At 35.0% G+C, this 10,737-nt stretch overlaps 1 protein-coding gene across 1 annotated transcript; it reads right to left on the reverse strand.

The window, feature by feature from the left end:
• Window positions 1-4,172: 4,172 nt before the first annotated feature.
• PFD1 (PREFOLDIN 1) lies at window positions 4,173-10,142 on the reverse strand. The gene is made up of 7 exons (XM_082898353.1): window positions 9,895-10,142; window positions 9,388-9,459; window positions 9,196-9,249; window positions 7,106-7,211; window positions 6,814-6,820; window positions 6,573-6,657; window positions 4,173-6,144 (listed from the first exon to the last, which is right to left on the reverse strand). The coding sequence occupies exons 2-7, from the start codon at window positions 9,409-9,411 to the stop codon at window positions 6,034-6,036; spliced, it is 387 nt and encodes a 128-aa protein (XP_082754479.1). The 5' UTR covers window positions 9,412-9,459; window positions 9,895-10,142; the 3' UTR covers window positions 4,173-6,033.
• Window positions 10,143-10,737: the final 595 nt, after the last annotated feature.

The raw sequence follows: 10,737 nt of genomic DNA on the forward strand, positions 1-10,737 counted from the left end.
TGTAAACTATCCCGACATTGATTCCGATTAGCTCCTTCATGGGTCCGACAAGACTCTGTAAACTGTCCCGATATGGATTCCGGTTAGTTTCTACAAAGGTCCGACAAGACTCTGTAAACTGTCCCGACATTGATTCCGGTTAGCTCCTTCATGGGTCCGACAAGACTCTGTAAACTGTCCCGACATTGATTCCGGTTAGTTTCTACAAGGGTCCAGCAAGACTCCGTAAACTGTCACAACAACTGTCACAACATTGTCTGCTACAACGGTCCGACATGACCCCATAAACTGTCGTCTACATCGGTCTGCCATAACCATACAGTCTTCTACAACGGTCTGACACGACCATACAGTGTCTCCTATCCATTTTTTATTTTTTCAGATTATTTTCTTGTTTTGTTACTCTCTCCAAACTCAAGTTGGTTAGTTCCTATCCCCCTTGAGTTTGCGGGGGGCTGTTAAAATCTACCATCACCTACTCCACCTACTACACCTACCACCACCTACTACCACCTACTACACACCTACCACTACCACCTACTCCACCTACTCCACTACATCTCCTATATAAGGAACCCCTCACCATTTGTAATATACAACATACATCAATCAATAATACATCAATTTTAACAATTTCTACCTCTATTACTCCAGGTTCTAAGCCATCACCTACTCTTGTATCTGACTCTTTGGTGCTCTCGAATGCTCAAGAAGTTTTGGTGTCCTCAAATTTTCAAGAGCTTTTGGTTCCCTCACATGTTCAAGAAGTTTTGCTTTCCTCAAATGTTCAGAATGTTTTTCGTTGCAAAGCCCCAGAGTTCAATAGCTCTATTCCAACTGAAGATGAGGAGGAGCTCCAACCTTAGACATATAATATAACCAATGACAGGCAATTCCCACTACAGCCTTTTTGACCTCCACAAGCCAGCTAATGAGAGCCAAGAAACAGGTATCCTCTGATTCATTTGATTCAGACTCAACAAATGGGGGTAAGAGATCTAAATTTGTCCCTACTAATGAAATGGATAATCCTCCAAGTATGACTTATCTCTATTTAGCTACTTGTGCCCCTCTTTGTCAAGATAACTCTGATTCTGATCTTGGCACTCTAGATTTCATGAATGTTGAGGGTCTTCCATTTCAAAATGAAGCTTTTGTTCATGCAATCTCTCAATCTTCAAATTTTACTCTTGCTTCAACTTTCTTAGGGCTTTTGGTGGTTGTCCCTAAACAATCCTACCCCCCCCCCCCCCCCCCAATCCATGAAGCTATTGTATTGGAATTGTAGGGGTTTGGGTCAGCCCCTAACAGTTTGAGAGGTGAGTCGTACTTTTATCACCCTAATTCCTAAAGTGGAAAACCCTGAATCAATTGATCAGTTTGGACCTATTAGCCTTTGCGATGTGCTTTACAAAATAATATCCATAGTCTTGGCCAATAGATTTAAACTAGTCATTGATTCACTCATTTCCTCCTTCCACAATGGGTTTATTCCAGGAAGAATCATCTCCGATTATATCTCTATGGTTCAAGAACTCACACATTTCGTTCGCACTAAAAAGCACACTAAATCTTCTTATGTTGCCTTGAAGCTTGACATGAGCAAGGCTTTTGATAGAATACGTTGGGACCTTAGTTGCAGGAATCGTGCAACTAGGTGGCGATTCTCAGTAAGAATCGCGATTCTGCGATTCCTAGAAAGAAACGTATAAGAATCGCGTTTCTGTGGAGAGAGAAACGCAATTCAGTCCAAGATGGGATCGTAAAGGAGAGAGAGAGAGAGAGAGAGAGAGAGAGAGAGAGAGAGAAACCCTAACCTTCGACCTGGACATGAGAGGAGAAAGGGCTTCGATCATCTTCGTCACTCTCGCGATCATTTTCGTCACTCTCTCGATCGTCTTCGTCTTCGTCTTCGTCACTCTCTCTGTGCTTCTCTCTCTCTCTCTCTCTCTCTCTCTCTCTCTCTCTCTCCTTCTCTGCGTCTTCATCTCTGTTCGTTGTTCTTAACTCTCTCTCTCTTCGTCTAGATAGATCATATATAATATATAATATATATAATTTATCATATATGATATATAATACATATAATGATATATAATTTATCATATATTATATACATAATAAAAAAATATTTAATTATTATTTCTTAAAATATCATATCTAATAATAATTTTTGTAAATTATTATTTCTTAACTTTTAACATATAATAAATAAAATAAATCATTCAATTATTTAAAAGAAATCTAATTAAACCATATATAATAAAAAAAATTATAAAATAAAATATCTAATTTTTCTTTTTATTTATTTTAACATAATTTATTATTCCTTATCTATTATAATTTTTTATTTATAATATATATGAATTAAAAATAAAAAAATAAATTAACAATAATACATTATTTAAAAAATATAATAAATAAATAAAATAATTAATGTATATTAAAATAAAAATATTTATAAAAAAACTTCTAATGTGCATTAAAATATATATATATATATATATATATATATTATCGCTCCCCGAGACGCTCCCAACTTAAGAAACTTCTATCAGCTCACGATTCCCCGCTCCCGCTCCCACTCCAGCCCCCGCTTCGTGCAACTAAGGTTGGGACTTCTTAGAACAAGTTCTTCATCTCTACAAGTTCCCTTTGAAATGGATTCAGTTGATCAGGCAATGTGTCTCCAGAGTCTCCTACTCTATTCTCATTTATGGCTCTTACACCCCCTTTTCCACCCCAAGCAAGGTCTTCGCCAAGGCGATCCAATTTCTCCGTATCTCTTCGTCCCATGTGCTGATATCTTTTCTTCAATGTTGATTTCCAGTCAATTAAGATTTCTAGGACAGCCCCCCAAATTTATCATCTTCTTTTTGCAGATGATAGCTTTCTTTTCTTCAAAATCACTACTGGTTTCTAAAATCTGAAGCACATTCTTGACAAATACTGTTTTTGTCAGGTAAGTCATTAACTTCCACAAACTCTCTCTCTCTTCTCAATTTGGAAAATACTTGGGTGTTGAACTTGACATTGTGAGTCATAGGAAGGAAATATTTCGAGAGATTGTTCACAAGGTCCAAAAAAGGTGCTAAGGTTGGATGTCTATTCTTCTTAATAGAGTTGGAAGACTCACCCTAATAAAGTCTGTCCTTTCTTTCATGCTTATATATTATATGTCCATCTATCGTTTTCCACATTATGTTTGCAATCAAATTTCTTCTATTCCCTACACTTTTTGTGGTTTGGTGATCCTCTTCATTGATCCTATCATTGGAAGAATTGGGATTCCATTTGCTTTCCAAGTTCATAGGTGGTCTTGGTGTGAGAGACTCCAGATTTTTTAACCAGGCACATTTGGCAAAACAATGTTGGCGAATTCTATCATGCCCAACTTTTATCTTTTCTCATTTCTTTCAAGCCAAATACTGTCATTCTTCCCCTTTTATCTCTGTTCAGTCTTCTGCTTCCAATTCTTCAAGTTGGAAGAGCATCCATTTTGGCAAAGCAACTTTACTACTTGGACTTCAATGGCAACTTGGGACTGGCCACAATATTTCTCTTTGGAATGATTATTGGATTCCAGCACCTACCCCCATCCTTCTCAAAAATAAGATTTCAGATTCAGCTTCACTTCTCTCTGTGTTTAATCTTATTCGTTTGGAGCAAAATAAATGGAATGTCCCTCTAAAAAAATTCTCTCTTTCCTCCCATTGTTTTGCTCATTTTCTCTCTTCCTCTCTCACAATTTGAATTTCCTGATACTCATTTGGGGCTTCTCTCATTCAAGGGGACTTCACTCTCAGCATATCATCTTCTTATTAATTTGGAAGCATCAAGAGATATTTCCTTCCTCTTCATCTTCTTCTTCTCCTTATGATTTAATGCCCTCCTCCACTATTCACACCTCTTCGCCGAATTTTACTTGGGACAAACTTCGGTCTATCCCAATTCCTTTCAAAATACAATTCCTTTCGTGGCAAATCTGCTATGATTGTCTTCCTCTCCGTGAACTTCTTTCAAGTAGGGTTTGGAACGGAGATATCTTCTGTCCTTTTTGCCTTAGGCACATTCAAACCTCCATTCACATATTTCTTTTTTGTGATTTTGTTAGACCAATTTGGTTTGGTTCTCAGGTTTGGTTTTTTAACTTCAACAATCCAGTCATCTTCTTTGTCCTATTGGTTGGGTTTTCGGTTTAATTTTGCCTTTAGTTGCAGGCCTAAACAAATATATATTCTACTCCAAATTTCTTGCATATTGCAGATCATTTGGGATGCTAGGAATAAGATTGTATTTGATTTTGAAAAAACAGAACCCCATGCAACTTATGCTTTAAGTTAACATCCTTTACTCTTCCCTTTCACAAGCATTCACTAACTCTTCTCATAATCTCTTTGCTGACCCCAACTTTTAGGCTTGGTTTGGGAACAACTTATAATTGTCAAATAGTCAACAAGTCAATAAAAAAACTAAAAAGCCAAAGAACTATACAAAAAAGTCAAAGATTTCATTTTTTCTATATTTTTTGCAAGTTTTTTCCTAAAAAGCCAAAAAATATTCCAAACATACTAGTTGCTTTAGTCAAAAAGTTACTAAAATAGCTTATTCCCAAACCAACCCTTAGTTGAGCCTTGCATTCAACCCTAACTTTGTTTGAAACCAATGCAACTTGTGAGGAGAATAATTTGTTTGCCTTTGACATACATTGCGGTGTCGTTTGGAACAATAATGATCCAGTGGTGGGGATTGAAGTTGTGTTCAATCTTAGTAACTGTTCTGTGGGTTCTTTATTCGAGAAAATTATTGTTCAAAGGCTTTGTGCTCACATAACAGCAGCCATTGCTGCCTTCAAATGGGCCTAAGAACACTCTTTTGTAAATGTTAATATCATTACTAACTCTCAACCTTTCTTTCAAACAGCTGGAGAACAATAAAGAATTCAAAACCACAGCAGCCCCATTGTTTTTTGATTTCTGCATTTTAGTTCATTCTTTCAATATTTGCAGAATCTCACTAGGGAATAGCCGGTTGATCTCGCAAGCCCTCCGTTTCGCTAGTTTTGCTGCTTTTCAAAAATTCATGCGAAAAGCAATACTTCTTTCCCTTTTAATAATGGATGAAGAGGAATTTAGCTATGGAGGCTTTGGCGATTACGTTTAGCTTTTGTTTGTGTTATTGTTTATGTTATTTTGTATTGAGTGCTTTATGATATTGTATGGATGCTTAAACTCTTTCATCTTTATCTCTATCAATGAATTTCTCTTTTTTGCCACCCAAAAACAAAAAAAAGGGTTCCAAAATGATTTTTGTTCCTGGCAAGGCAGATTGATTTTTCTCAATTTCTGAGTTGTTCCCAAAATACTTTTGTTCCAGGCAAGGCCCCATCATGTGCCCTATTTCTCCTTACTATCTTTATGGAAGTGGGAACTGGGAACCAATTCTTTCTTATTTTAGTTTGCCCAAGAAAGAAATCAGGTTGTGCCAGTCATGGTGGTGTGTGTGTGTGGTCACTAGTAAGGAGAGGGGAGAACATTGTTGTTTGTTGGCAAGGGAGAGTGAAGGGGCCCTAACAGCAGAGGCAGAACTGGGCATCGGCAAAGTTGTTTCTTATTTCAAATAAAGTTTGTATAAACTTCATTTACAAGCTGAAGTGACATCTTTACTTAATTCATTGACTAACCAGCAGCAAATAAAATAAAATAAATAGTACTAATAGAATTATCCTCTAAAACAGTGAATGAGAATGTGAGTGCCTCTAAGGGAATTCTTGGCAATGTTATGATAAGGTCACAGTCCAGTATGGCGAAAAGCTGAGGAAGATACAGTTTTGCCAAGCAATAATAAACTACTAGCATAGGGAAAACAAAAGGTAACAACTTTTTTTGAAGACATTATTTAGATTTTTAAAGCTGGTTCGCTTGCAGCATTCAACAGAGCAAACTCTCTTTGTTTTAGCTGACATGTGAAAGAGAAAGGAAACAATCAAAAAGAAAGTAATACAAGAGAATTTTCAGAAAATAGGGTTTCACATTACACTGACATTGACATTATCTGATGAGCAAGACCGGGATCTTGCTGTAACAGCTCCCTAAGGTTGTTCTGCACTTCTACCATCTGCTTTTCCAAATACTCCTTAGAGGCCTGTAATTCAAGATAGAAAACTAAAATTCAATGAACAAAAAAAGAATTAAATAAATATAAAAAATAAAAAAATCCAAAAGGAGTATATGAACGTCAGTTACCCATGCACACACAAAATATCCAAAGGTAAATAAAAAGACAACCCAACAACAACATGGATTCATGATGCAATGGATTCCCAATCTTTTTCAATTCCACTTAAAGATCAATTAATCAAAATGTTGACATTATTTAACCAGTATTGTTAGCAAAAATGAAGATCTCTGAGCTCATTACCGAAAGGCAAAACATAATGTAATAGATGGGTACATATACACATACATTACACACAGGTGAGAACACATTTGATAACTTCAATTTTGCATAATAATGATGCATGCCAGTATGCTGAAGACAAGAACAAAGAAAGAATAGACAAGAAAGGACACCTGCAAGAAAGCAATAGCAGTTTCGCTACCCTTGAGCTTTTGTTCCTGTTCCTCCATTAAAACTGATTTGGGCTCTAAAACAAACCTGGCCAATATTTAATGGGAAGAAAAAGCGATTCATAGAAATTCGAAGAAAAGTAGGGTAAAAACAAACAAACAAACCCATGAAGGGAAATCATGAATCAGAATCGGGACTAAAAGAAAATTATTAATGGGTATGTACAGGTTGTCGAGCACTCACGTTCTCCCTGTAAAACAAGAAAAATATTGATATTAAATGAAATAAATTGACTTTCAACATAGATCAAATCAATAAGGAATACAGAAGGCATGGGCACTAGTTGGGTGAATGCTGTCTCAAGATGGCATACAATACACTAGTATATCAGCAATGGTGGAACCATTCACAATTGGTCAAGAGATTGGACGGCCAATCACATAGCATACTAGGTTGAAAAGGTTGTACCATAGAGAGGCTAGTTTGCAACTGTAAACATGCAATTATATGAGAGCTTATGGTTCCATTTCCATACCTATAGATTTGTATGTATTTGTATCATCAGACAACTGCCGCAGCTCATCTAAAGTTAAATAAGCGCGCTTCTTTTCTCCTTCTTTGTTTCGCATCTGGTTCTGAACCTGCAAGTAAAGGATTCCCTAATTAAGTTTAAAACTTAAGAATGATCTCATTCTTCAAATGCTATAAATTAATTTAGCTACTGAATGTCAAAATCAAAAATCAAGAAAGGTACATGTTAAATATTAACCCCATGCCATGAATCAAAATATGACAACAATAGACGCAAATTCACACAACCGCACCGACAGATTGATCTACAAGTGCTATAATCTTTTTATAGCCAGTGAATAATACACAATGATATGGAATTAGCACATTTTCATTAAAACCTGGGCAGTAGTATAGATAGTCAAATAGAAATATAAGCCAAGACACAAAATTTCACAATATATTCTTCATGCATGATGTAAACATTATTAACATGATCAGATGCAAACAGGTAAACATGGCAGCACATCTGTAAGGACCTCTCATCAAAACTATACTGAAAAATTGTTTCACATATTTGTTGACTAGTACATAAGCATTTTAGCTACACAATGAATTATACTCCAAGTTTCAACTTACACTACATTTATACATACTAAGAATTTAAGATGCAAGCAAACTATCACATTCCACCAGCAAATTATCATGTTCCTTCTCAACAAACACCAATATTATATCAGACAAATAATTCAAGGTTGCACATAAACACAATCATCTAACTCATAAATCAAAAAGATTTGAAAATAACTACGAAATTAAAGTGTTTTACTAAGCACCACCCTTATCATTAGAAAATTGTGAATTTTTGTGGTGAAAGTTATGAATATTTGTGGTGTGTATCCTGCCAATTTGTGTTGAATCTATGAATTTGCGAATCTATGATGTGCACCCCTAAAGAGAAAGTTACTAACCATTGTGGTTATGTTATGAATGTTCGGGTTATGTTATGAACAATGTGGTGTAAATGTTACGAACCATTTGTAGTGAGAAATGTTACGAACCATTTTGGTGATAAAAGTTGAGACATGTAGTGGTGTTTGTTATGAGATATTGTGGTTAAGTTATGTATGTTATGCGTGGGTGCATACACTATGCCCCTTTTTAAGGATGCACAAGTTTCCATTAATATTCAATCATTGTAAGTGTGTCAAACAAGACCATAAATAAATTATAATAAAAAATTAAAGAAATATAGCACTACTGTAAAGTAGATACCATGTCACACTCATACATGATTGATATTTTCTCCCTTTTTTTCTTCCCTCCCTTCAATTTGTTCTCTAGGTGTCTCTCTCTCTCTTTTCTTTCAATTCTCTCACGCCCTTCTTATCTTACATTCAGTGTGTATTCTACCAAAACTATAATTTATATATTTATTAACAGATCATTTATTGAGTTATTTTCTGCATTATAAGAGTCTTATAAGATAATTGATTGCATTCAATTTTATGAGTCATGCTAATGACAAGCTCAGTAGGCTATTATTTAGGAAATCAAAATGTCAAAAAATAAAAAACATAATAATTTTATACACAATCCAAAATACTTTCACACACACACACACACACATATTTACACATTTCAATCAATGAACTTTTTGTAAATCGATCATTAAAATTTATGTGTTAATAATTGATATAGGATCTCTTTAGGATGAATAACCTAGAAAGAAATCATGAAGCTGCCACTGTTTATGAGAGGATTCCAACATTAAGGATTAGAGAAAGGCTGCTATGTGCACCCCTAAAAAGGAGCACATCGTAAGAAAGCTACGATTTTTTGTGGTGATAGTTACAATTTTTTGTGGTATGTGTTATGACACTTTGTGATAAAAGATACAAAAGATGAATTTATTGTGTGCACTTCCAAATTATGAATGCCAAAGTTATACCACTTTATGGTAAAACTTATATTTTTTGTTATGAGAAAAGTTATCCATTTTGTGGTAAAACTTACCAATTTCGATGGTGTTCTTATGAGGTGCATACGTTTATGACAAAGCTATTTGCATTGATACAAACAAACACATAGAGGAATCAGAAGAGGGTATCTCACCTGCTTCAATTTCCCAGTAGTCTCAATCATGCGACCTTGAATCTCCATAAACGCCTGTTCACAAATTCAATATATGAAAAATATAATCAAATATACTCAAACTAAAAACTCTAAACGTATACAGACAACTATACATACATAAATATATATACATACACATAGAGAGAGAGAGAGAGAGAGAGAGAGACATACAGTTCTGTTTGCTTCATCGGCCATTTCTCTTCAACAGAAAATTCAATGCCAAGGGAAGAATTTGAATAAAACCTATAAAGACAGAGACATCAGTGCTGGCTGCTAGTGAAAGTGATCATAGTGATTGGTTTTCGGGGTGAAATGAGTGCAGTTGGGACCAATTTTTTTCCAGATTTTGGACCAAACTGATTCATTTGGTTTTATAATTTTGGGAACCAAACAGACTGAGACAAACATATAAACCGGGGACAAACGGTTCGGTGCGGTTGTTACGGTTTTGGGCAACAAACACAATTCCACAAGGTTAAACAACCATTTCCTTATATATATGAGCAAATTTTACACAGGTAAACAGCCACTTTCATTCAGAAATTCACAAATAGCATCTTGAATAAATTAACAAATCAGGGTTTCAAACTCACAAAAGGGTATTCAAAATTAGGGTTTTGGAAAATCAAAATTGCAGTTTGCAAAATTAGGATATTGAAGAAAGAAGTTGAAAATTACCTTGGGTCGTGTGAGTGGATCTCGCCAACCAAGACTCTATTCGTCTGCGAATCTTGCCTTAAGTCGATAAATCGCCGATGAGTGATGGTGATGGGGACAGGAACGGTGAAGGGTGTGATGTGAGAAGAGAGGCTTAAGAATAAAAAGATACAGACCAGGCCTTTTCCAAAACAACAATGCTAGCTAATTTAAAATTCAACCATGCTCCATGCGCCCAGTGGGGTGGCGCCCAGTGACGTAGCACGCCCTCATTGGTCGAAAATCAAAAAGAAAAAAATTGTTTTTTTCCTTCCAACCCCCAGCTGACACCTCACTGGATGTCACCTCCAGCTGGGGGTAGGAAGCATTTTTCTTTAAAATTTTGTGATTTAAATAGTTTAAAATCATTTTGAGTATAAAAATTTGTGATAAATATAAAATAATATTATTTTAATAGGTTTGAGCTATTTAAATTATAAAATTTTAAGTTATCAAACATTTTTCTTTCCAAAATAAGCCAACCTACTAACTTATTCCCCAACCTAAGTTTGGTTTGGCTGAAATCCTCAAAATAAGTTGAAACAGTATGTTCTGTGATCTATGTATACAAAATAAATAAAATTATAAAATAATGTTATAAAACACGCTTTTAGTAAAAAAATATTGTTCTTAATGTTTTCATTTCTTTAAAAAAAATTATTTTTAAAAAAAAGCGTGATTCGCAGTCACGTTTTAAAGAAATCTATTTTTTTAAAAAAATGTTGTTAGAAACTGCGTTTTTAAAGAAATTTGTTTTTAAAAGTAAACGTGGTTCACAATCACACTTTTAAAAACTGCTAAAATTAGTAAAAAATTGTTTTTTAT

Source organism: Camellia sinensis, chromosome 12 (genome assembly GCF_055761805.1).
Source record: "Camellia sinensis isolate YWXY chromosome 12, ASM5576180v1, whole genome shotgun sequence".
In the NCBI taxonomy this organism is placed as follows: domain Eukaryota; kingdom Viridiplantae; phylum Streptophyta; class Magnoliopsida; order Ericales; family Theaceae; genus Camellia; species Camellia sinensis.